The sequence below is a fragment of the Monodelphis domestica genome, chromosome 1 (assembly GCF_027887165.1).
Source record: "Monodelphis domestica isolate mMonDom1 chromosome 1, mMonDom1.pri, whole genome shotgun sequence".
NCBI lineage: Eukaryota > Metazoa > Chordata > Mammalia > Didelphimorphia > Didelphidae > Monodelphis > Monodelphis domestica.
The window spans coordinates 346,856,621-346,884,061 of record NC_077227.1 but is presented as its reverse complement, the minus strand read 5'-3'; the positions used below and the strand labels follow the sequence as shown (position 1 = coordinate 346,884,061).

Sequence of the window (27,441 nt, the reverse complement as noted above, 5' to 3'; positions counted from 1 at the left end):
TACATTCTGTCTATTCTCCTTGGCAGGCAATTGAAGGCTCTCCACAAACAAGTAGTCCCCACCTTTCCACTCTCTTCTCTTATTCCTCTCTTTCATGCTCTCTCAGTTCCAGAGAAACAGGACAGCAATACTGTATTCCCACAACCTTTGAGCCTTTCCTTAGGTTGTGGGGCCCCAGGTCTGGATAGCCTTCCTTCCCACCTTCCTCTGCTAATGACTCTCCACCTCCTCCCCAGGAAGCCTTCCTCCACTCTCCCATTGATTAATAGCACAGCCTTTGTGGTAGAGCCATCTGTGCTGGTGCCATTTTCTCTTTTTTGATCTAGAGCTATGATTTCATTGATAGAGAGAGCTCCATGGGAAGGAAGTCTCTCCACCAATGTAACTTAGAGCATTGAGAGATTGAGTCACTTGTCCAGGGTCACACAGCTGGGAAGTGTCTGAAGCCAGATTTGAACCTAGGAACTTCCATCTCCAGGCCTGACTCTCAATCCATTGAGCTACCCAGCTGCCCCTATTTTTAAATTTAATTTAAAAAATTTTTGTCAGCAGTATTAGCAGGGCAGAAATAGAACTTCAATCCAGGTCTTCCTGACTAGCAGTTATACTAAATTACTGTCTCTCATTGGCATCATGTGCCTACTAGGTTATAAGCTTTGAAAGTAGGGACTTGTCTAAACTTAGCATCTTCCCAGCACACGTGCACACAGTAATGATACTGATAATTAGTATTATTTATATTAGTATTATTAGTAAAATAATCTGGAACAATCCTGATAATGGGAACTAGCATTGGAAGCACTTTAAGATTTGCAAAATGCTCTAAATAGGGTATTTCATTTGATCCTCCAAACAACTCTGAAGTGTAGACCCTAATATAATCCTCATTTTACAGATGAGGATACTGGAGCAGACAGAGTTAAGTGATTATTCCAGGGTCCCACAGCATAAGTGTCTCAGGCAGGATTTGAACTCATGTCTTTCCGATACCAAGTACTACACTCTATCTACTATTCTACCTAGCTGCCTAACATATATTTAATGATTAACAGACTAATGGGAAGTGTTTAAGTTGATCCTGACACATTGTTAGTACTTAATTAAAAAAAATAAAATGTCATTAGAATGTGTAAAGATTGATGAATTATCCTATAGCCTAATGCTCTCATTTTTTTTTTAACCCTTACCATAGGGTTCTTAGAATCAATACTGTGTGCTGGTTCTAAGGCAGAAGAGTGGCAAGGACTAGGCATTGGGGGGTCAGGTGACTTTGCCCAGGGTCACACAGCTAGGAAGTGTCTGAGGCCAGCTCTCATTTTTTAATTTTTAATTTAATTTATTTATTTAAAAATCCTTACCTTACCTTACCTTACCTTAATTTATTTATTTAAAAATCCTGGAGTTAATAGTGTATATTGGTTCCAAGACAGAAGAGTGGTAAGGGCTAGGCAATGGGGGTTAAGTGACTTTTCCAGGGTCACACAGCTGGGAAGTGACTGAGGCCAGATTTGAACCTAGGACCTCCCGTCTCTAGGGCTAATTCTCAATCCACTGAGCCACCCAGTTGCCTTCACCCCTCACCCCCAGCTCTCATTTAAAAAAAATATTTTTAAAAAACCTTTACCTTCTGTTTTAGAATTAATACTGTGTATTGGTTCTAAGGCAGAAGGCCATGGGGGTTAAGTGACTTGCTCAGGGTCATATAGCTAAGAAGCATGGAAGGTCAAATTTGAACCTCGGACCTCTTGTCTCTAGATCTAGCTCTCAAACCACTGAGCCACCTAGTTTCCTCCCAAATTATTTTTTCAAATAACAAGAATTTCTCTCTCCCCTTTCTCAACACACATTTGAAAAGAAAAAAGGAAAACAAAATGCCTCTATGAAATATGCATAATCAATCACAATAAAATCTTATCTTGGCCATGTCCAAAAATGTGTCTTATTCTACATGGGTGGGCATCACCTCTCTGTCAGGAGGCCAGTCTCATTCTTCACCACTGGTCTTCTGGAATCATGGTGATTCACTGTATTTATCAGAGTTCTTAAATTGGAGAATGGCTGAACAAATTATTGTACATGAGTGAAATGGAATACCATTGTGCCTTAATAAGTTATTTGACTGTTTGTGTACTTCTAAATCCTTTAAATATTTATGTAAAATCCTCTTAGACATAACACGAGCTGATGTTTTTGGGTCACTTGTTGCTGGCTTGTAAGCTCTCTGAGGTTCCATCAGGAATCGTGCCAGTCTTCTTCCACATCCCTCACAGCAGTTGTTGGCACATAGAAAGCCCTCATTAAATATTTTTTTTTGATGGACATATTTTTCACATGGAGATGATCATTTGTATGTTCACTTTGAAACAAGACACCCAATGACCAATTTTGGCTTCAGACCACTGTTTCTAGCACAGGAGAGGATGGATGTTCCTCTAAGTCTCCACACCTTTTGCAGTTTCTACAGTTGGAAACCAAGAATGAAAAATGAAATGAAGTGGAACTTCTGAGGATAATCAAAGGAACTGGAAGGAAGAAAGTATGTCCCAAGAAGCATCCAGCTTAAATTGTTCTCTTTATACAACTGAGGTGAAATTCCAATAGTGGATAGTCAGGAAGTGAGGGTCTTCCTAAGGCTAACTGTATAATGTTCGGGAATAGCTCCTCTTGTTTATTATAACTAAGTATTTTGCATATTAAGTAGGGAGTGTGGTTTAGTTTTCAAGAACACCATATATGAAGCAGGCAGTCGTATTCTCTGTGGAATAGCTTTGTGGTCATTTCTATCACACAGATGTTTCCTTTGTCTTACTCAGAGCCATGGTCAGGATAGGATGATCACGGCCACTCTCCAGAGTACCAAAATTTAGGGTCCACTGACAACATCCTTGTTCCTGTAGCTAGTAGAAACTGAGTTTAGAACTTAAGTGGACAAAAATAATTAAAATAGGAAGCTACAAGATGATGTGCTTCCTTCCCCACCCTCCAATCCAACTGTACTATTTGTAGATAAGTTCCTCCCTACTCCGTGGCCATGTTACCATGATCACTGGGTAGGGAAATTTCTAACCCATAGGGACTGTTATCCTGGGTTTTAAGGTTTTTCTGGGCTTTCTCTCTTCCCTCCCACAAGCGAATTAGTTTCAGAAAGTAGATTTGAGAGAACCTTTTTTTGTTGCTTGCTCCAACTATGTTTCCTGGCAATGGGAATTCCATGATCACCTTGATGAACTACATGCTTTGCCTTTTTTTGGTTTCGCATTTTCCTTCCATTACGCTCCCAAGATTGTTGTCATATATGAATCTCTCTATAGCATAACAACCTTTTCTTCTACTTATGATGTTTTTATCACAAGTGTAATACTTAACAAATATTTATCTCTTTTTAAAGTTTAATCTAGCCTATTGAAACTTCTTGGATCCCAACTGTGATCCAGCCTTTTATATTCTTTCTAAATTTGTGCACTACTATCTACAACTTCAAAAGAGTTAAAAATGTTAAAAAGGAATTAAAAAATTAAGAAAAAAAAACCGCCTCATCCCAAATACAGGTCTGTGGGGCATGCCACCAGAGTTGAACTTTCCTTCCAAGTTGAACCATGAACAATTACTATTTCAGTATAGTTGTTCCCTCAATTCTGAGTCTCCCAAACTGTATTATCCATTCCACATTTCTCTCAGAACCTAGAACAATGCTTCTGCACACAGTAGGTACTTAATATTTGTTGAATGAATGAAACCCTATTGATCAAAGGCTGAAATTTTCAAATGCTCCCGTCTCCTTTTTCCTTCTCTTCAATGACATAAAAAGGAATTTAAAACCAAAGCAAAAATAAGATTTTAAAAAAGCAACTCTACTTATAAATAGATTTTGCTGAACTGAATATTTGGAAATTTAGCTTAAAAATAACCTTCCCTTCAAAGTACCTCCCTATCTTGTTCTGACAGTTCTATTTCTTCTGGAAGCTGTTGTGCTCTATCTCTCTCTCTCTCTCTCTCTCTCTCTCTCTCTCTCTTTCTATCTGTGACTGACATGATCTTTTCATATGGTTTATTTATCTTCTTTCCCATTAGCAACACAAAGACTCTATCCAGGGGGTTCTTAGCAGAATCTGTGGTGTAGTTCTGCAGAAATATTGTAAGTTTCAGCCAGGGCCCCTCATTAAGGCTGCCTTTCCAGATTCAGGTTTGATTTCTGGTGATTTCATCACGAAAAGGCCCTGAATGGAAACAATTCTTACAGCTGGCAATTTGGATTAAAGAATCAGGTTAATTTCGATGGAAAAGATTGTAGGATGGCATTGATGGTCCCTGGGCCTCATGTCTGGCAGCAGCCCAACCTTTGGCACTTTAAAATAGTCCTAATCAAGTCAATCACACTTCAGTAACACTAATGAGAATGCACAAAATTGCTTTTTGCAAATAAATGCCTTTTGTCCTCTTCCCAGGCTCAAATCCCCCTTTCTTTCCTTGTTCATAGCACTTGTTTGACCACCAGTGACCTCAATTGGGTAATTAGCTTGCTTCTGAATGTGTCCCCACAAATGCTTTTCCTTCTAGCTTTTGATAATCATTGGCATGGTAAGTAGAAGGATGCCAGCTCTCAAAGTCCTTTGGTTGTCAAAGAAGAAGATAAGAGTGTGGGTTGTTTTGGAAATTGTATCCCTTTTTAGGGGAATTCTAAGTACCACTCAGAGCGAGGGCAGGAGCAGGCAGGCAAAACCAGAAATAGCTTGCTGGAAGAGAAAACCTGGGAATGAAAAGTGTTTACTGAATTTCAACATCAATGATCCAGAAGAAGATAGCAGACTTAATTCTTTTTCCAGGTTTTTCTAGTCATGTCTAGTTAGTCTTTTTTTTTTCAATCCTTGTTTTCTGTCCCAGTAACAACTGTAAGATGGAAAGGCAAGGGCTAAGCAGCTGGAGTTAAGAGACTTGCCCCGGTCATATAGGTCATACTAGAAAGTGTCTGAGGTCAAATTTGAACCCAGATCTTCCCGACTCCAGGCCTGGCACCCTATCCATTGTGCCCCCATGTTTAGTTACTCTTGCCACTGGAGTCACTTCATTTTCTTTTCTTTGGACAAAACAGGCATATCTTGAAGCTCCTTTTGGTTCCTCCCACCCTTTCAACTTTCTGTAAAGTAGTCCAAGGTTATTTTAGCCTTTCTTCTTAAGGTCTTGCCATCTGCAGTAGAATATTTACAGGATAGAGATTCTCATCCATTTCTCATACCTATAAACTCACTGACACATTCTTTAGCCAACTAACTACTTATCATACGCATTCCTCAATACTTATTTAACTCTGCATGACACAGATTTCTATACAGTGGTCACATACAGAAGATGAAAGGATGGTTTAAGGTGGGCATCGTAGTACAGAAGAAAGAAAACGAATGCTAGGCAGTTACTGGACAAAGGACTGAGGGAATTGCCCAGACCTTACTGCTCTTCTGCTTTGGAACTAATATGCAGTTTTGAATCTAAGATAGAAGATAAGAATTAAAAAAAAAAGAAAAGAAAGACTATAAGCTCAGAGCACTCTAGGGCATGACTGAAACTCTCAACAGCAACAACTAGTGTTGTTGTTGGTCTAGTATTTATCAGTTGTTGCTGTTGAGAGTTTCAGTCATGTCTAACTTTTCTTGACCCGACTTGGGGTTTTCTTGGCAAAGATGCTAGAGTGGTTTGCCATTTCCTTCTCCAGCTCATTTTACAGATGAGGAACCAGGGCAAGCAGGGTTAAGTGATTTGTCCAGGGTCAACACAGCTAGTAAATGTCTGAGGCCAGATTTGAATCATGAAGGAGAGTCTTCTTGATTCCAGGTCCAGTGCTCTATCTATTGAGCCACCTAGCTTCCTAGCATTTATGAGTGGCAAGATGGAACCCATACTTCTATTCGCTCCCTCATCTAACCTCTTTACATAAATGGAAAATACACACAAACACTTTATAAATCATACATGTTTAAATGTGTTACTGTTATTAGAGGATGATTCAATTCAGTAATTTCTATGGGAACTTCAGAATCTAAGGATTGGCTTTTAGTTTCAGCTGGTGGAGATCTGGAGGTCCAGCAGCCAAATCAGGACAGCCTGAGAAAACAGAGACACAAGACCCATCTTTGGGGCTAAAGCTGATAATCCTTGGACATAGTCCAAGACTCCTGAATACTGTCCCTGTTGCTGCAGACTCTATTTGCCTCCTCTCCCAACTTCCTTCTGGCCAGGAATAACATTGCATGACTTGGAGCAGGAGGAGCCTCCTATGGCTCCAGATGAGTCTACTTCCAATATAGCTGTCCTGATGCATATTTGTAGAGGAATACCCTTGCCTGGCTCATTAGAAAAAGGGTCCTGAGTTTAAATCTGATTCCAGACACTTCCTAGCTGTGTGACCCTGGGCAAGTCACCTAATTCCCAATGCCTATCTTAATTGCTCTTTTCCCTTGGAACCAATACACAGCATTGATTCTAAAATGGAAAGTAAAGATTAAAAGAAAAACTAGTTTAAATCCTTTGCCAAGGCCATAGTATGAGTAGAGTGGGAATATTTTAAAATTACTTCTTGGGACATTAGATTATGAAATGGGGTAGGGGTTGGCAGAGCTAAGATGGCAGTTTAGTAGCAGCAAAAGCTAGAACCACTCTGAGAATCCTCAAACCAACCTTAGATTGTGAACTGGGCTGGGAGAGTTGGTTTTTTTGTATCCTCAGCACTTAGCATAGTGATTGGCAAACAGAAGGTATTTGATAAATGCTTATCAATCAATAGAAAAGAAGGCAGATTAAGATGCACAACCCACACAGATATAAAGACACGTCTTTTTGTCTTCAGCTTTGCCACTTTTTTGGGGGGGGGATAAGAACACCAATTTATTGATGATATACATTTATTGGTTAGGCTAGCATCATAACCAATAGAGATATTGGCTTCCATGGTTGATTCTCATAACAAACAACAACCAAGTTGTGCCAGGCAGCTTAGTAAATATATGTTTATAAGCTCAAATTCAGCCCTTCCCTTCAACATCACAAGATATCTTAAATTAGTGAATAGCTAATTACAGCTTTGCCACTTTAAAAAAAAACTTTTACCTTCCAAATTAGAATCAATACTGTATATTTGTTCTAAGGCAGAAAAGTAGTAAGGGTTAGGTAAAGGGGGTTAAAAGATTTGCTCAGGATATCACAAACTATAAGTATCTAAAGTCATATTTGAACTCAGGACTTCCCATCTCTAGGTCTAGCTCTCAGTCCGCTGAGTTACCTAGCTGTCCCTATTTACCACTCATTTTTATAAGATATCATGAAGTTGATGCTCAGGATACAAGAGGTCCACCTGAGCCGAGCATTGTATGCTCCTGAGCCTGTGTTCTAAGTACTTCCCTTTTCACTCTGTCCTTTAATCTGCCTTTTTTTACCTGAAAAAACTCCCCTGGAGTGCCCATCATGGAATAGTGCAAAGTTTGCCAGATTAGGAATCAGAAGATTCAGAACTGAGGCCAGGCTCTGCCACTGACTAGCTCCTCTTCATCTCTGGGTCCCTGTTCCGTTCTCTGCAATTTGGAATGCAGACTGCCCAGGAAAGTGGAGAGAGAGCTCTTGGGCTTAGAGACAAGAGGAAGAGCTGAATTCAAATCCAATCTCTGACTCAGGGCAAGTCATAGTCTAACTCCAGAAGATGCATGTACTATCCATCCCACAGACAGGTCTGAACTGATATAAAGTCACAGATAGGTTGTTATCTGTGTTGGCGAAGGGCATTCACACACTTGGAGTTCCTACAGGCTGATAAAAACCACACATTCATGAAATCCTAGAACAATACTCATACTGCCTACTTGATGGGGTTATTAAGTCTGAAAATGAGATAATACATGTGAAACCAATACCTTTTGTTCTCCCTTCCATCAAAGCTAGTCAAAATTGTGCCTTTGTAAGGGATTATTATTATTGTAATTAAGTGCAGTGATTAGCCTAATAGTCTATCACTTCTTGGTTAGAATTCAAAGTACAGGTCAGTAGGCTGAAAGATTTTTTAGGAATTTATCTTTCTGCACGAATCTGGGGAAACATATAATACCACGTATGGGGCAAACAGATGGCTTTTATACTAAAAATAAAAAAACCAAACAAACAAAAATCCCTTCCATCTCAAATAAAATGTCCTTCCAGGATTCATTCCAAATATGCCATGCAGCTGCAAAGACCTACTGAGTTCATTCTTCCAGTTTTATTCTTTCAGCAAATGGGTTCCACACAGTTCTTCAGAACTGCCATACCACACTGTGCTGGGAGATCTAATGCCCATGCCTTTAGCCAAAGGAATTAATGGTCTTTATCCTTAGGCTATAAACGAAATGACCTGGCAGCCACAAAGCTGCTGACCCATCTTCCAAACAAGAAACAAAGATGGCGCCCTACTGACAGTCAGTTCACTAAGCACTTGGGCCACAGCTGGGAAAACTTGCTAGGCCTTTGCTGTTCTGTCATTTCACTGCTGCTACTCACCAAGACAGCCAGAGTGAAGAGGAGCCTGGGCAGGTCTGTACTATGGGAGGAGGAAGGGGGCAGGAAGGGAAAGAGAAGGATGCTGGTCCATCTTGTAGAAAAAAAATTGCTCCCACCCCTGCTGAGTGTGTGCCAGGGGGGACAGTGAAGCTAGGGGAGGCTCACACATTCTGATGCCTGAAAAAAGCCTGTTCTCGGAAAACAGCAGGAAGGAAGTTGAAGTTGCTGCCTAGGGTCATGTCTACAACTGTTTCTCAGGCAGAGGGCAAGCAGCCTATAAAGACAGATTGAACTCAGAGGTTGAGTGATCCTGTGCCAGGGTGCCCACCCCATCCTGGACAAACGCGTCGAAGCCAACGCTAAAGTTCTCCAGAAGGGGTGGAAGGGAGAAGGGAGTCCTTCCTTGGTCATTGGCCTTTCCTAGCAAATTATTCTGCACTCAGCCTTTTCAGAGTTCTTCATTGGACAGGAACAGCATAAAGGAATGGTTAATATTTTTCTTTGCCATTTCTGGTGTGCGTGCGTGTGTTTCAGGACCTGGGTTTTCACAGATCTAGGGGAAGCCTTCGGGGCAGGACTTCCTCCACTGAGGCAGGCTCCCAATTCACTGGGAATTTAGTAAATTCAATCTCAAGTAGATTGAATCAGTCAACAAGCATTTATTAAGCACCACATGCCAGCACTGTACTAAGTGCTGGGAATACAAAGACACAAAAGCTCCATCTTGCTCTCAGGGGCACCCATTCTAAGGGAGGAGACAACAGAATAACAATGTACAGATAAAATATATACAATAGAAGTGGGAAGTAATCCCAGAGGGAAGGGTTAGGGGAACCGGGCAAGGCCTCTTGTGAAGGTGCCATTTAAGGTGAATCTTGAAGGAAGCCAGGGAAGCCAGAAGTTGGTGCCAAGGAGGGAGGACATTCCAAGCATGGGACACAGTCAGTGAAAAGGTCTGGCTATCTGCAGATGGGGTGACTCAGGAATGGGCAAATAGTCCAGTGGAAATATAGGAAGGGGCCTGATTGTGAAGAGCTTTAAATTCCAAACAGAGGATATTAGATTTATTCTAGGCAAAATAGTGAAACATTAAACTTTACTGAGCAAGGAGGATGATGCGCTCAGACCTAGACTTTAGGAAAATCCTTTTGAAGAATGGATTGGAGTAGGGAGAACCTTTAGGTGGGGGAATAGTTAGAAAGTTGTTGTGATAGTCCAGGTGAGAGGTGATGAAGTCTTGTGTTGAAGAGATGTGTGATTGGAGAAAAGGGGATGCTGGTGAGATACTATGATGGTTAAAAACAAGATGGTACCAGATTGAGCAAGCATGAGTGAGTCAAGGATGACAATGAGGTTATCAACTTGAGTGACTTGGAGGATGATGTTACTCTAAATGGTCTCCATCCTCTGGCAAGGGAGGTTCTGGATCTCTAATTTACTGTTCATTACAGGAGAGAAGTCACCACTTTCATGAAACTAAGCAGCCATATTGCGGCTCAGCCCATTGGCTCTCAAGGCCCAATGGCAAATCACAAAGCTCCTGAAAGTAAACATTTTTAAAGGACTGCTATTGGTGCAACATTGTAAAGTAGATGAGGCAGATGAGCTTAGATGCTGGACTTTCTCTTATTAGGCTTTCCTTCCCTCTCTAATACTCTGTTTTGCTGTTACTCTTTTACATACACACACAAATACATGCACCCCCAAAAACCAAAGCAAAACAAAACTTTGCTGTTTCCCTTTCTGTCTTCATTTAAACCAAGGTGTAAGTAACTGATAACAAATTCAGACTGTATCCTTCTTCCCAGTGGATATTTGCTTTTTAACCAGGGACAAAGCCAAGACTAGAAAGGATGAAGCTCTCTGGCTGGATCTCTTGCATTTATTATAATTCTTGATTTATAATTATATGCGAATCTCTGTCCTTTTCCCCCCCTCTCCCATTAGAACGCAAGCTTCTTCAGACATAGATCAAGGTCCTATCCATACATGCACCTCAGCACTTAGCATGTAGCTGAGGTCCTTAATAAATGGGTGTTGGATAGTATCATAGAATCTATTTAGGGAGCAGCTGGGTGGCTCAGAGGGTTGAGAGCCAGACCTAGAGACAGGCGGTACTAGATTCAAATCTGGCCTCAGATACTTCCTAGCAGTATAACCCTGCGCAAAGTCACCCCTTTGCCTAGCCCTTACCACTCTTCTGCCTTGGAACTAAGACACAGTATTGATTTTAAGATGGAAGGTAAACATTAAAACAACAACAACAAAGGATACATTTGGAGTCTTAACCAGCAGGTGAGAGAGGACATTTGGGGGCTTGTCCAAAATTTCTTAGAATATAATGCCCAGGGGGCAGCTGGGTAGCTTAATGGATTGAGAGTCAGGCCTAGAGACGGGAGGTCCTAGGTTCAAATCTGACCTCAGACACTTCCCCGTTGTGTGACCCTGGGCAAGTCACTTAACCCCCATTGCCTAGCCCTTACCACTCTTCTGCCTTGGAGCCAATACACAGTATTGACTCCAAGATGGAAGGTAAGGGTTTAAAAAAAAAAAAGAATATAATGCCTGATCCTCAGACTATTTTTAAATGGGATCAGATGAAGGGGGTTACTTAAGTCATTGCTTAGAGAAGAGAAACCAACAAAACTCAGGGCCTTGCCAGGTTGTACAGAGATGAAATCCCTTTGGTATGCCAAGAGATCTACCCTCCAAGTCACACAGGGAGAGTAAAATTTGAGGGTAAGGTGATTAGAAAGCTGCTTTCTAAAACCCCCCTCCAATCTCAATCTCCCCCCTCTCTCTGCCTTAGTGTTTATTAGGATGATGAAGGAGAAGCTGCACTGTAAGATGCTATGCTCTATGACTAGTTTGGAAAACATCAGCTGTGCTTTCACTAAAGCAGTCAATTTTGTCACTTAAGCAAGAAAAAAAAAATCTGTTGAATTGAGTATTTAGTGTGATGCAAGTCAAAATGGCAGAGGATTTAGGTGTTCTGTTTTATTTTTCTCCCCCCCTCCCAGGTTGTCTTGGGGTGGGACAAACACAGCCCATAGCTAGCTGTTGAGGAAAGGCCTTCGTCTTGAACATATTTTAGGTGTCTCCTCTCTGAGAGAATTATTATCCTGGCTCTGCCTATTCAGGATCTGGAAATATCTCTGCATCTCAACTTGTTAAATGCATGTTTGGGTACAGTAAGCAAATACTCTGATCATAGAAGCTCCAAGGGCTAATTTACACGGTGAGTCTAATGGGCAGGGGCTGTTTTAATTCTATGTTCTTCCTGGCTCCCAGATTCACCCTCAAATGACACTTTACCAAGCACCCAAAGTGTTTAGGGCTCAATAAATGCTAAATAATAATAATTAAACCTGTTAATAAAGCCTTCGCCATGTTTCCCTGGCTCAATAATCTGTGCTATCAAAGTTAGCCTCCACATTAGTTTAACAGTTTAACAAGCCTCTTCACCTGTCTGGCAGGGCCTGCATCACTTCCTTTATCTCCTTCCATTTTCTGCCTACCTTCAGTGTTATGGCCAAGTAAATGTATTTGCTTCTTCCTTCCCCCACTGCAGACTATACATTCCCCTTCCCTAACAGCCATTGGGAACTACTCCCTATCACCAAAATGATTTTCCTGCAGCTCAGCTCTAGCCCAAAGGCAAGGCAGGGGGGCACCATGGAGACAAAGTGTTTAAGTATTTTTCACCTCTTTTGGCTTTAGGAATAGCCATAGCAGAGATTCACTTGCTGGGTATGATGGTTGACATGTCAGAGGTGGGGACTGTTGGAGACATGGACTTGGCATACTTTAGTTTTCTCCTGTGCTCTGTGTGTTGGCCTGAATGAGAGCCACTTCGATGGACAAATAAGGATGTCATCTCTTGGCACAAATGGCCTGTTTCTGCCGGGGATCCTTTGGAGATAATTCCTGGCTCATGTTTGCCAGAGGTGGAATGGAAGTTGTGGTGTTTGGGTGGAGGAGGGCTGTAGTTCTGAAATCGCACTGTTTTGACTTGCTGCAATGAAAGAAAAAAACAAACCAAAGATTACTGGTGAGTTGAAGGATGTTATTAAATAGAAGCAAAATAGAAGTTCTGTAAACAAATTCTGCTCATTTTTTCCCTGGGGTTTGCTGATGCTGTACATCCTGCTTGGTGCATTACCCACCAGTCCTTTGAGATGCAGCTAGATGACTTAGTGGGTAGAGTGCTGAACTTGGGGTCACAAAGACTAAGGTTCAAATCCTGCCTCCGATACTTACTAGTTGTATGATCCTGAATATGTCACTTCAACTTCTCTGGGCCTCAGTTTCCTCATCAATCATAGCCCTTATTCTCACAGGGTTGCCAGAGGACCGAAGGAATGCTTTGCAAACCTTAATGCTCTGCGAAAATGCTATTAGTCCAAAAATACTAAGAATTGTTTCTCCACATTCCTCTTAGAGAAAGTTTCAATTTGAAATTAAATGTCTTGAACCAGAGGCTGCGCCTAAGCATAAATCCTTTCTATATTCCTGAAATACAACCAGATTGCTGGAGGTTTTCTCTCAGGAAATAGAGAGTGAGAAAATGTGGGCCAACCACTTGAGAGTGAGAAAAATCACAGAACCAACAGGTCACATGCTGCAATAATGCATACCCATGAAATATTAACATTCCTAAAGGCAAGGCTATACAGATCATCTACTAGTATGGAAGCTACTTGAAGGCCAGGATAGTTTCACTTCTGTCTTGGTATCCCCAAGGCCTGGCTTATAGCTTCAATAAATGCTTATTTTTTGATTGAGTCATTTCTTTTTGAAGATTTATGTGAGAGCCTGGAAAAGAATCACACAAAGATAAGAATGGTCTGTCCCAGTGGAGTATTTCCCAGTTCAAGAATTCAACTGAAGACAAAAATTTAACAGTGAAGTTCCCTCCAGGAACTTACATTCTACAGATCACTGAAGTCCTGGAGTTCTGACTTCTTTCTCAAGCCCTCTGCTTTGATAAAACAAATCTTTATGTGGTAGAGAGAGAAGTACTCTGGGGGCAGTTAGTGTGGATGCTGTGTGGACCAGAGGATGTTGTGGCACACTTTACATTTCAGCCAAACTGGATCACCAGCTATTTTTTTTGATCTCTTGGCTCTTCTCTATCCCTGTACATTCAAGTAGGGAGCCTCATGCCTATGATGCAGTCTTTAAAAATTCTTTTTTTGGGGGCAGCTGGGTAGCTCAGTGGATTGAGAACCAGGCCTAGAGCTGGGAGGTCCTAGGTTCAAATCTGGCCGCAGACTCTTCCCAGCTGTGTGACCCTGGGCAAGTCACTTGACCCCCATTGCCTAGCCCTTACCACTCTTCTGCCTTGGAGCCAATACACAGTATTAACTCCAAGACAGAAGGTAAGGGTTTAAAAAAAATTCTTTTTTTAAATAGCCCTCACCTTCTCTCTTAGAATTGAAACTGAGTATTGGTTCCAAGGCAGAAGAATGGTAGGGGGAGGCAACTGGGGTTAAGTGACTTGTTCAGGGTTACATAGCTAGGAAGTGTCTGAGGCCAGATTTGTGCCTCTAATTTGTGTTTTCACCTTTTATCTTTAAATCATGTATCCATTTTGATTTTATCTTGGTATTTGACATGAGGTATTGGTCTATGCCTATTTTCTACCATGCTATTTTCCAGTTTTCCCAGCAGTTTTTGTCAAACAGTGAGTTCTTCCAGAAGTATGAATCTTTGGGTTTGTCAAACACTAGGTTACTGGGGGAAGCTGGGTGGCTCAGTGGATTGAGAGCCAGGCCTAGAGATGGGAGGTTCAAATCTGGCTTTAGACACTTCTCAGCTGTGTGACCCTGGGCAAGTCACTTAACCCCTGTTGCTTAGCCCTTATCATTCTTCTGCCTTAGAACTAATACACAGTATTGACTCCAAGATGGAAGGTAAGGGTTTAAAACAACAACAACAAAAAAAACAAACACTAGGTTACTTGGTCATTTACCATTGGGTATTGATTATCTAGTCTATTCTATTGGTCTTCCACTCTATTTCTTAGCCAGTACAAGATTTTTTTTGTTTTTTTTTTTGCCACTTTATAATATAATTTAAGATCTGGTATAGCTAATGCACCTTCCTTCAAAATTTTATATTAATTTCCTTGATATTTTAGGTCATTTGTTTCTCCAGATGAATTTTATTATTTTTTCTAGCTCTGTAAGATGATTTTTGGGTAGTTTGATTGGTATGAATAAGTAAATTAATTTAGTAAGAATTGTCAGTTTTCTTATATTGGCTTGGGCCACCCATGATCAATAAGTGTTTTTCCAGTTATTTAGATCTGACTTTATATATATGAGAAGTGTTTTGTGGTTGTGATCTGGAGCTAGATTTGACCCTAGGACTTCCCATCTTTGGTCTTGGCTCTCTATCTACTGAATCCCCTGGTTGGTGCCTGTCATGTATGTCATTAATCTCCACCTTCTAGAATCCTTCTTTTTCTTTTAAAACCTATTTCATGTGCCACCACTTTCATAAAGCCTTCTTTTGATTAATTTCCCTCACCATCTCTTTCCTGTATTATCTCTACATTTAGGCCAAAAACTCTTCAAGAATAGAGACTATACTCTTAAAAAACAAAACAAAAACCTTCTTACCAACAATCTTAGTATCAATTCTAAGATAGAAGAGTGGTAAGGCTAGGCAATGGGGGTTAGGTGACTTGCCCAGGGTCACCCAGCTAGGAAGTGTCTGAGACCAGATTTGAACCCAAGGACCTCCCAACTGGTATTCTATTCACTGTGCTGCAGCTTCCACAGGCTATACTCTTAAATATACTCTATGAGCACTGAAACTAACCCAGCAAAGTGCTAAACAGATGAGTGGGTGCTCTAAGTACTTGCCGACATAGTTTTATCAAAGGCAATAACTTCAAAGATGATGGAGCATTAACCTACAGCTAGCATCTTCTCCATGTGTTGTCTCTCCTAGAGAGCATAAAATGTCCACACTTTAAAAAAAATTATCCCCAGAGCTTAACAGTGTTTTGCCCGCAGTATGTAGTGAATGTTTTACATTCCTGTGCGGTGTAGGGGTGTAAGATTAAAATTAATATCCAATAACTCCAAGTGTTATATTTTATAAGATTTATTAATAATCACTTGAAGTAGAGGAAAGTAAAAACTGTGAGTAAAGAGAAATTTATCCTGACCACAGTCAGGGGAGAAGAGAGAGAGCCTTGAGGGGTGGGGTTCCCGAAACTTTATGTACAAAAACGTTAAGGACGGAAGGTGGGGAGAAAAGAGGAATTCTGGGAAATGTAGTTTTTAGGGCAACAAAATTCTAATTACACAGAGGAAGTGGCTATAACCAAGGGTATAAGAGGGTCAGGTCCCTGACTAGAGCCTGTCCTGCTCCGACCTGTGGCCGCAAGCAGTGATTATAATTCAGAGGTCCTTTTTTTCAGAAGAGGAAGTTCCTAAAGATGCTTAAGGTAGCCATCTAGGGAGGTTTTTGAGAAGAAGAGTCCTTGAAGGAGAGAGAGTAAGGCGGCAGCCGGGAAAGAGAAAGGCTTTCTAGTCATGACAGGATAAATTAATGTAGTATGTTTCGGTAGTTTTACGCATTAAATTCTTTTTTTTTTATTTTAAATTAAATACTATGTATTGATTCCAAGGCAGAAGAGCAGTAAGGGCTAGGCAATGGGGGTTAAGTGACTTGCCCAGGGTCACACAGCTAGGAAGGGTCTGAGGGCATATTTGAACCTAGGACCTCTAGGTCTGGCTCTCTATCCATTGAGCCACCCAGCTGCCCCCTATTTTTTTTTTAAACCCTTACCTTCTGTCTGGTTCCTAGGCAGAAGAGCAATGGGGTTATGTGACTTGCCCAGGGTCACACAGCTAGAGATCTACTTAGCTGTTCCTTTGCACATTTTAAAAATTCTTTATTTTTTCACATCCTTGAGTCCTTAAGACACTTCTGTAAGAGGTTGCTAGTGCTGTTTGTTAAATCTCTAAGACAGGTCACTGGTAATAAAACTGAATGAAACTGATTCCCATTTTCCTGTGTCCTTGGCACAACTTCTCACTTAACCTAGACGAACATATGAACAGGCTATTCTCAAAGCTCCTCTTCATATACTCAATTATAATTGAAATTTATTTGGTGCTTAAACAAAAGTGCTTTACATATAATAAATCACTTGAGCCTCACAGTAGAATTATCATTCCCGTTTACAGATGAAAAAACTAAGGCTCAGAGAGATTAAGGATTTATCTATGGTTTAGTTACACAGATTTCATTGCTGTTGTTATTTGGTCATTTCAGTCATTGTCAGTCTCTTTATAATCCCATTTGAGGTTTTCTTGGCAAAGATACTGGTTTGCCATTTCCTTCTCCAGCTCATTTTATAGATGAGGAAATTAAGGTAAATAGGCATGAGTGACTTGCCCAGGGTCACACAGCTAGTAAGTGTCCGAGGCGAGTTCTGAATTTAGGAAGATGAGCCTTTCTGACTCCAAGTCTGGTACTTTATCTACTATACCAGTTGGCTGTCCACATCCTACCTAGTTGCTTGGCATATAGTAAACAAATAATAACTGTTTGTTGTTTGACTGAAATGCACCTGCTAGTCTTCATTTCTAGCTGCAATAAAGAAAAAATGGTAGCATATTTAGGAACTCAAAGTAAGAATTAAGAAGTCTTGAGTTGGTAACAACTAGGTGGTTCAGTGGTAGAGAGCCATGCCTTGAGATAGGAGGTCCTGGGTTAAAATTTGGCCTCAGATACTTCCTAGCTGTATGATCCTGGGCAAATCACTTAACCCTCATTGCTGTTAACCCCTCTTAACCCTTACTGTCCTTTTGCCTTGGAACCAATACTTAGTACTGATTCTAAGCTATAAGGAAAGGGTTTACTAAAACTATACTGGGGAAAAGATGAGGTTCAAAAAAAAGAGACTAGAATTGTGCTCTGTGTGGAAAGGACGATGACAACTGAAGAAGGAGAGCTAATTGGTTCTTATTTCATTTCTATAATCTAACAATTTATGGCTTATTATGGGGAGTAGATACTCAAGATAAACTCTTGATGAATTTAGGTCCTCTGGTCCAGATACATCTATCCTTAGGTACAAAAAGAACTGGTGGACATGAGTACAGAGTGGTGTAGTCAGTGACTTTTGAAGACTTTTAGAGAATGAGAAATTACCTGAAACCTTCAGAGAACTGGAGAAAGGGGAAATGGTGTCCCAATTTTTAATAAAGGAGAAGGCAACGCTATTTGAAAACTATAGACCAGTGAACTTGACTTTGATTCCTAAAAATATCTAGAACAGATTATTCCAGGGATGATAACTGATGATCTAGAAAAAGAAACAATCATCACAAAAGTCAGCATGGCTTTATTATGAAAAGGGCATGCTAAATATACTTTTATCTTTTTTGTTTGAACAATATTACTAGAGTAATAGGATCAAAGGAATGTTGTAGATCCTATGAAATATAAATTACTTAGATTGAGCAAAGCATTTGATAAAATCTTTCATTATGTTCTTTTGAAAAAGATGGAGAGAGATGGGATAGATGCTGGAACAATTAGAAATGGATTCAGAACTGGAATAATGGCCAGATTCAAAGAGTAGTCATTAGTGGCTTATTGTCAACTTGGAAAGAGTCTCCAGTGGAGCGATTCAGGAATTTGTGCTTGGCTTTGTGCTTTCTGACATTTTAATAAGTGATTTGGATAAAGGCATAGATGGCATGCTTATCAAATATGCACAATGCACACACATAGCTGAAGAGTGATAGCTAACACAAAGGATGCTAGCATCAGGATCTCAAAAGACTGACAAGCTAGAACATTGGGCCAAATCAAATAAATTGAATGTTATTAGAGACAAATGTAAAGTCACATTTAGGTTCAAAAATCAAGATCACAAGTATAAGATGGAAGAAGTACGGCTAGATAGTATTTTTCTGAGGTAGGTCTGGGTGTGTGGTGAAATACACATTTTCTATGAACCAATAGTATATGGTAGATAATAATGTGATTGTGGTCTATGTTTTATGCAGCATTGCTTCTAGGAAGAAGAAAATGATATTTCTCTGTACTCTGACTTGGTCGGATAAAATCTAGTATAGTATTCAACTCTAGCTGCTACGTTTTAGAAAGAATACAGAAGATAACAACCACCATGGTGGAAGATTTTGAATGTATGCCATTTTAACCACCTTAGCCTACTCCCTCATTTACTCTTTAAAACAAACCAATGCCGCCTTGCCTTGCCTTCTGTCTTAGTCTCAATTCTAAGACAGAAAAGTGGCAAGGGTTAGGCAATCAGTGTTAAGTGGTTTGCTTAGGGTCACACGGTTAGGAAGTGTCTCAGACCAGATTTGAACCCAAGTCTTCCTGACTCCAGGCCTGGTGCTCTATCCACTGTACTACCTAGCTGCCCCCTCATTTCATCTAGGCTAGATTGTTACAACAGGGACAGAGCATAGGCCCCGGAGGCAGGAAGACCTGAACTAAAATCCAGCATCAGATATTAGCTGTATGACCCTGGGCAAGTCACTTAACCTTGTTTGCCTCAGTTTCCTCATTTGTAAAATGAACGGGAAAAGGAAATGGCAAACTGTTCCACTATCTTTGCCAAGAAAACCTCAAATGAGGTTACAAAGAAATAGATATGACTGAGATGACTCAAGAATAACATACTATTGCCATAGGCTCCTAAAATGTTTCCCCCATCTAATTACTGCTCTTTACCATCCATCTGCCCAACAACTGCCAAACTGATATCCTTAAAATGCCAGTCTCCTAATTTTATTCTTTCAATTAAGAAGTTTTAGTGACTTTCTACTGCCTCTAGGATAAAATGCAAAACTCCCCCTTTTGACATCAAACCCCTTCACAATCTGACTCCAAGACTCTCTTTCCAAGTTTATTAACATTTTATTCCCCTTCCTTCACTCTGTTTCAACCAACTGGACCTCCCTGATGTTCCCCATATGTTATTTTCTCTCTCCCACCTCTCTACCTTCATCTCCATGTCTTAGAACCTTCAAAGCTCAGGTCAAGTTATCCTTTCTTTCAAGATACCATTTCTGATTCTTCCAGTTGTTAGTGAATTTGCTTCCCTTGCCTCATTACAGTATATTTAAAAAAATATATCCTAGATTTACTTATCTACGAACATATTAAATTCCCCTAATAGATTATATGGACAGCTAGAAGGCTCAGTGGATGGAGTGTTGGGCTTGGAGTAAAGAAGACTCCTCTTCCGGAGTTCAAATCTGACCTCAGACTCTAGCTGTGTGACCCTGCCTAAATTACTGAACCCTGTTTGCCTTAGCTTCCTCATTTATAAAATGAGCTGGAGAAGGAAATGGTAAACTGCTCCAGTATCTTTGCCTAGAAAATGCCAAACGAGGTCACAAAGAATCAGACATGACTAAAACAACTTAACAATAATAAAAAACAGTAGACTATAAACACCTACAGGGAAGGAAGTCTCAATTTGTAACTTGGTCCCAAGTATCTAGTGCCTGGCATTTGGGAGATGCTAAATAAATATTTGCTGATTGATGGTTATATCTTAGAAAAGAAGATGGCGGTGGTGGTGGGTAATATGATAGCTGTCTTCAAGTAACTGAAGAGTGGTTCTCTTTGGAGGAGGGATGAGATGTTTTCCCAGGCACCACATGACATAACTAGGAACAATGAGATTCTTCCCTTAGAGGTGCATATTTAGGTTGGCTGGCATGAATAGCTTCCTAATGATTTGAGCTATTCAAAAATAGAATTGGTTTCTTTAGGAGGCAGTGGCTTTCCTCTCACTGGACACATCTTCAAGCAAAGGGCTGACTGACCACTTGTAGGGTATGATGGAGAGATCTTCCTTCAGGCATAGGTTGGACAAGATAACCTCCAAGGTTCCAACTCAGTGGTTCTGTAATAACTAATTCAGGTAGCAGCCATGTACCATATTATATCAAAAGTAAACTCCTGAGAGAACTAACTCTAGCTGATATTCAAATGTTGAATTGGAATATTTTCCATGTGAAAGATTTTGATTTACTAGAGAAGTCCCCTTCCTCATGAAGGCTCCCTAACGACCTCTTTTTTTTTTAACCCTCATTTTCTTTCATACTATCAATTCTACAACAAAAAAAGCGGCAAGGGCTAGGCACTTGGGGTTAAGTGATTTGCCCAGGATTACACAGTTAGGAAGTATCTGAGGTCATATTTGTTTTTTTTTTTAATTATTATTGTTTTTTTATTTACAAAGAGCAAAATATACTTTATACAGAAAGTATTAATGATTAATACATGCTGATTAGTAACTTAAGGACATTCTAATTTTATGCAAAATAGTAGGATCTACAAGAACGTCTATATAACCAGGGTTTTTCTTCAAAACTCAGGCATGAATGTCTGAGGTCATATTTGAACCCAGGACCTGGTTCTCTAGGCCTGACTCTCTATCCCCTAAGTCATCTAGCTACCATCCATGCTTACCTTTTCAGCACCAGTTTTGGAGTTCTCTGGTTTCACTAGGATGGATGGTGGAGCCGATGCAGGTGGCTTTATGGGAGGTTCACTCTTCACTGGGGTTTCTTTGGATTCCACGATGATGGAGTTGGCAGCTGAATGGACTCTGCTATCAGTGCCTCTGCTTCCAAAAACGATTGCAGGTTCGCTAGTTGAAGAAGGCCTCGTACCAGTATCAACCACAGCAGTAGTTAAGGATGGTGAAGGGATGGATTTTGACTGATAAGATGGGAATGGTTGAGGTCGAACTGAAACTGATGGGGTCCGCCGCAGAGAGCCAGCGATAGTTGGGGACCCAGAGAAGGGGGGTCTCTGAAGTGATCCATCTGGAAAGTAAAATGATTTCTTTATCAGTGACAGAGGGGTTTACTTGCTTTTATCAGATGCATGTCCATATCTGGAATTCTTATCACAAATAATATGATTTGACAATATCTTGGAACAGGACAGTGCTTTTATGATATGAATCATACACATTCAGGATCACTCTAAGGCTCTGTTTTGGGGCCCACGTCCCTGTTTTACATTTAGATATTGACATGGTCTTTGGGGCAATGTTTTTTTGATTCTCAAATTAGAGATGAGAGATGAGAACTGTATAGGGTAACAGAATCAGGGAGAAGGGAATTTTTAAAGCTTAGCTAGTATAATCCCTTATCATCTAACATAGAAGAGACCCAGAAAGTAAGGGATTTCATCCATGGCAGAAATAGAAAATTGAACCCAGGTCCTCTGATTCCAAATTCAGTTCTCTTTCTACTGAATCAGTTGTTGAACTCTTAGCCGTTAATTACTGCTGGTGATAGTATGAAGCAGTCCAGGAGACAATGAGATCACAGAATCTAGAACTAGAAGAGATCTTAGAAGAGTTATCTAGATTAACTCCTCATTTTATAAGATGAGGAAACAGGAGCCTAAGTGATTAAGCAGGCAGGTCCCCTCCCTTATGGCTTTTGAGACATATCATTATAAGAAAGAGAGGCGCCTTTTACCAGAAACATGGTGACAGGATCAGAAGGCATTATTTTTGGTGGAGAGACAGAAGTAAATGGGGATTTGGGAGATGGTAGGATCATAGTAGGACATTTAGGTGGTACAGAGCACCAGGCCTGGAGTTAAAAGATCTCAGTTCAAATATGACCTCAAACACTTATTGTGTGACCTTGGACAAGCCATTTAACATCTATTTGCTTCAGTTCTTCAACTGTAAAATGGGGACACAGAGGAGAAGGAAATGGCAAAGCACTCCAATATCTTTGCCAACAAAATTCTGTGGACAAGTCCAAGGGGTCATGAAGAGTTGGACATGACTGAACAACAAGAATAATGACAACAAAGATCTGGGAATTGAAACATTAGAGTTCTGCACTAGAGAAAGGTCTAATGCTTCCCTTTCAATACACACAGGTCTGCTCATTCCAGTGGCGGAAATACACTTCTGATTTTTGTTATGGTAATTTTCAAACACACAGCATCCTCGAGGTCTTTTTAGGTATTTGGTTTTGCAAGCTAAATGGGGAGTCAGGCATTTGTTTCTGTGGACTCCCAGAAGGTTTTTACATTTTTACCTTAGGACCAGTGGCTGACATAGCATCATGGAACCAAGATGCTTTTACCTGGAGGGCACTTACCTTTCTTTAATCCCCAAAGAGAAATTTTAGAACCAGTTACCAATGTTCTATTGCCTTGGCTCAGGCTTAGTTCTCATGTGCTTCTTCCAATTGTAAGCCCCTTGGAGGTAGAGACTGTCTTTTGTCTCTTTTTTGTATGGCCTGTGCTTAAACCAGTGCTCAGAACATAGTAGGTGTTTAACAAATGTTTATGGACTGAACATGGAAAGATAAGTCAGTGGCTAAACACCACTGGTGCTCTCAGCTTTTGTGAGTGAGCTAGTAGTCATCATTTATACATGTAATCTACCTTCCTCCCTTTTGCTACCCAACCCTGCCTCAAGTATGATGCTGTGAGTACACTGGGTTTGCTGGTCATTTTCTTGCTCAAGGGGAATTACAGTTCATTTTTTTGAGTCAGAAAAACAAAAGCATTGGAGGTTCATCCCATTCTGATTCAAATTATTTCAAGTTGGTATTTTATAAAGAACAATCAAAATTTATACCTCATATAATTAATGTCCATAACCCCTAAAATTCCATGGATGTTAATTGTGTGGAAAGTGTTTTGTAGTTGTGTTCATATAATTCCTGTGCTTGTCTTAGCAAATAGATTTGTAATATTTTATATTGTCTAGGGTGACTTTAAATGGAATTTCTCTTTCTAATTCTTCTGCTGAGCTGTGTTGGAGATATATAGAAATGCTGATGACTTATGCGGGTTTACTTTGTATTCTGTAACTTTGCTGAAGTTGTTGATTATTTCAATTAGCTTTGTGGATTCCCTAGGATTCTTTAAGTTGATCATCATATCATCTGTAAAGAGTCATAGCTTGGTCTCCTCATTGCCTATTTTAATGACTTCAATTTCTTTTTCTTCTCTAATTGCTACTGCTAGCATTTCTAGTACAATATTAAACAATAGTGGTGATAATGAGCATCCTTGCTTCACTCCTGATCTTATTAGGAAGGCTTCTAATTTATCCCTATTGCAGATGATACTTGCTGATGGTTTTAGATAGATACTGTTTATTATTTTTAGGAAAGGCCCTTCTATTCCTATACTTTCTAGTGTTTTCAATAGGAATGGGTGTTGTATTTTATCAAAGGCTTTTTCTGCATCTATTGAGATAATCGTGTGATTTTTGTTGGTTTGCTTGTTAATATGGTCAATTATGTGGATAGTTTTCCTAATAGTCAACCATCTTTGCATATTCCATGGATATTAAAAACAATGTTTTTAGATAAAACAAAAAAGAAACAGAGCATTAGAACAATGAGTACCAGAAAAAATTAATTTTTAAAAAACTTTTATCTCTTTAGAGTACTAAGGGCAAGGCAATTGGGGTTGAGTGACTTGCCCAGGGTCACATAGGAAATATTGGAGGTCAAATTTGAATTCAGGACCTCCCATCTCTAGGCCTGGCTATCTAATCATTGAGCTATCTAGCTGCCCCTTCCCCCCACATATTTTGTTTTAAAAAATGCCTCTAAGTTATAAAAATAATTTCACCTGTCTCTTATTTAAAGACAAGTGTGCCTCTATATCAAGAGTCCTCAAAGTATGGTCCTTGGACATCTTAGGGTCCCCAATACTCTTTCAGGGGATCTTTGAAGTAGAAGCTTTTCATAATAATATTGAAATGTTATTTGCCTATTAAAACACTCCTCCTTTTCCAATTCCATATCTGTGTGACACCAGATTTTCTTCATATTCTTCAAGCAAAAATAACATACAGCGACAAAGTGATTACACAACTAGATATGAGAATTCAGCTGCCTTATATTAAGCCAGTCTTCTAAAGAGATTTGCAAAAACGTTAAACAATGTTACTCTTTTCACCAATTTTTATTTCAAAAAATGCTACTTTTGATTAAACAATGTTATTTATGTTAATATACAATGGATGAGGATGATGATGATGATTTTAAAATTAATTAATAAATATTTTAAACATTTATCACTTTCAATTCCTAATTTGATAAATAACAATAGGTGTGGTTTACCTGAAGAAAAGTTCTTTGGAGAGTCCTCAGTCATTTTTTTCTTAAACCCTTACCTTATGTTTTAGAATGGATAACTAATATTGCTTCCAAGATATAAGAGCAGTAAGGACTAGACAATGACTTGTCCAGGGATCATTCTGTTAGTATACACATATCTGAAGTCAAACTTGAACCCAGGGCTTCCCATCTTCAGTACCAGTGCTCTATTGCACTGAGCCATCTCATTGTCTCCCTCAATAATTTCTGAGAGTGTAACAGTGTTTCCTGAGACCAAAAAAGTTGGAGCAGCACTGCCCCGCCTCACCACTTACTTTTTCTCATGCTGTTTCGCACTTTCCGAAAAGAGTTTTGTCCAAAGGCTCCTGGTCCACCTGTGCTCCTCACTGGATTGACTACAGCTGTTGGCACAAAGACTGACTTAAAGGGATGGCCTTGTCTGGGATCATTGTCTGAGATGCTCCCTTGAGATGAAACTGAGGAGGTGGATAATGTCCACGTGGCATAGAGAGCAGGAGTCCGAGAATCTGGAAAACTAGATGTCTTCCTGATGGGGGTTTTAAAAGAAAATAAAGAGAATGTTACCACATTGACAATAATAATGATCTTTTATTAAGTTTTATTTAAGTTGTATTAAGATCTTAAGTTTTGCATAGCGTGTTATCTCTTTTGATCCTTCTCTACAACTCCACGAAGTAGTTAACAATTCCCCTTCCCTTTATTAAAGTGTCTACAAGCCAGGTAGGTAGGGCGGCTAAGTGTCACCATAGAGAATGGGGTGCTGAGCCTAGAGTCAGGAAGATTCATCTTTCTGAGTTCAAATCTGGCCTCAGACACTTATTAGCTGTGTGACTGTGGCCAAGTCACTTAGCCCTGTTTGCTTCAGTTTCCTTATTTGTAAAATGAGCTGGAGAAGAAAATGGTAAATCATTCTAGTATCCTTTGCTAAAGAAACCCCAAATGGGACCCTAAAGAGTCAGGTATGACTGAAATGACTACAAGCCAGCTACTGTGCTACAAAAGTAAAGGAGCTATGAAGAAAGTAAAAAAAATCAGTCCCTGTTTTTAAGAAGCTCACAATCAAATGGAATAGGTGCTATTATTACCCCCATTTTATAGATAAGGAAACTGAGATTGAGGGAAGTTAAGTGTCTTGCTGAGGGTCACACAGCTAGTGAGTCTCTAAGGCAGTATTTGAGCCTAGACCTTCCCAACTCCAAGTCCAGCATTTTATCTATGGTACCACCTATGTATAATTAGTCCATGGTCTTATACTCTAAATTTGGCAATCTTTCAGTTTTTCTGGCTCCTCATTTTCCTCCAAACCATACTAACTTTTCTTAAAAACAAAAAGCAAGGGGGCAGCTGGGTGGCTTAGCGGATTGAGAGCCAGGCCTAGAGATGTGAGGTCTTAGGTTCAAATCTGATCTTAGACATTTCCTAGCTGTGTGACCCTGGGCAAGTCACTTGACCCCCATTGCCTAGCCCTTACCACTCTTTTGCCTTGGAACCAATACACAGTATTGATTCCAAGATGGAAGGCAAGGGTTTAACCCCCCCCCCCCCACCCTTATCTTTCATCTTGAAATCAATACTAAGTATTGATTCCAAAGCAGTAGAGTAGTAAAGGGCTAAGCAACTGAGAATAAGTGATTTTGCCAGGGTCACATAGCTAGGAAATATGTGAGGCTAGATTTGAACTCAAGACCTTCCATCTCCAGGCCTGGCTCTCTATCCACTGAACCACCTAGACTACCTTTTAAACTATTCAAAACTAGATCACCAACTTCAGATTAAGGCAAGATATCCCTAATTTAAAAATAAATTAAGAATAAAAAGATATCTCTAACTGCAGAAAGCTATTAGAGAAGGCTTCCATGAAAGTATAGTTTCTCATTTTCAAGTCTGTTTGTAGAAGCAGCAGAACTGTTATTTCACTTCGGCCCCATTCCAATCATTCTCTTACTAAAGTTATTCTTAGCACTTGAGTGAATAACTTAGACCATAACTACTTGCTCAGTATGTATGATATCTGGTCCATCTATCTAGTGCTTTAAGATTTTCAAAATGCTTTGCATTTGTTATTTCATTTGATTTTCACCACAGTGTTGTAAGGTAGGTGCCATTGCTATCTCCATTTTATAGATGAAGAAATAGAGGACAAGAAAGAAATATCTTGTCCAGGATTACACAGCTAGTAGCTGTGTGAATCAGGATTTGATTTTAGGTCTTTCTGCCTTCAAGTTCAAAACTCTATCCATTCTACCACATAGCTGCCTCAATTGTAGTCTTGTTAAAAAAATGACTGCATTCTATTTTTAAAAAATTAAAACTTTAAAAAAATAAGTATGACAAACCTTGATTGTAATATCTTTGAGGCTAGAAACCCTGTATTCCTGATAGGATCAAAAATACATCAATCATATGCACTTTTTTTTTTTCATCAGACCCTGTGATTTCACTGGCCCAGGACACTGAAGTGTCTTGCCCAGGGTTACCCAGCCAGTAGGTGTCAGAGGTGGAACTAGAACTCACACTGTCCTGATTCTAAGCAACAATCTAGTGCCATCCTGCCACAGTATTTCACATACACTTATTAGGCTTTTGACAAATGCAGATTGATTAAGTGAACTTCCTTGAGGGTAGCAATTTCCACTTATGGGTAGAAATCCTACCCTAGACACAATATCTGTGCAACTAACTAGCTAAATTACTTAAAACTTTCTGTACCTTAGTTTCTTCTACCTTGAAAACTGAGATTATAACAGCATCTATGCATTACAGGGTTCTTGTG

General features: G+C 39.9%; 1 protein-coding gene across 2 annotated transcripts in view; it reads right to left on the bottom strand.

Moving 5' to 3' along the window:
* The window catches only part of SH3RF2 (SH3 domain containing ring finger 2), a 180,249-nt gene that overhangs the window by 3,265 nt on the left and 149,543 nt on the right, over window positions 1–27,441 (bottom strand). For both annotated transcript variants that reach the window (XM_007473828.2, XM_056811438.1), the window contains 3 exons: window positions 24,962–25,194; window positions 21,001–21,359; window positions 12,220–12,529 (listed from right to left, as the gene is read on the bottom strand). In XM_007473828.2, coding sequence (XP_007473890.1) covers window positions 12,254–12,529; window positions 21,001–21,359; window positions 24,962–25,194 — 868 coding nt within the window. In that variant the 3' untranslated portion in view covers window positions 12,220–12,253. The remainder of the gene's footprint in view (window positions 1–12,219; window positions 12,530–21,000; window positions 21,360–24,961; window positions 25,195–27,441) is intronic.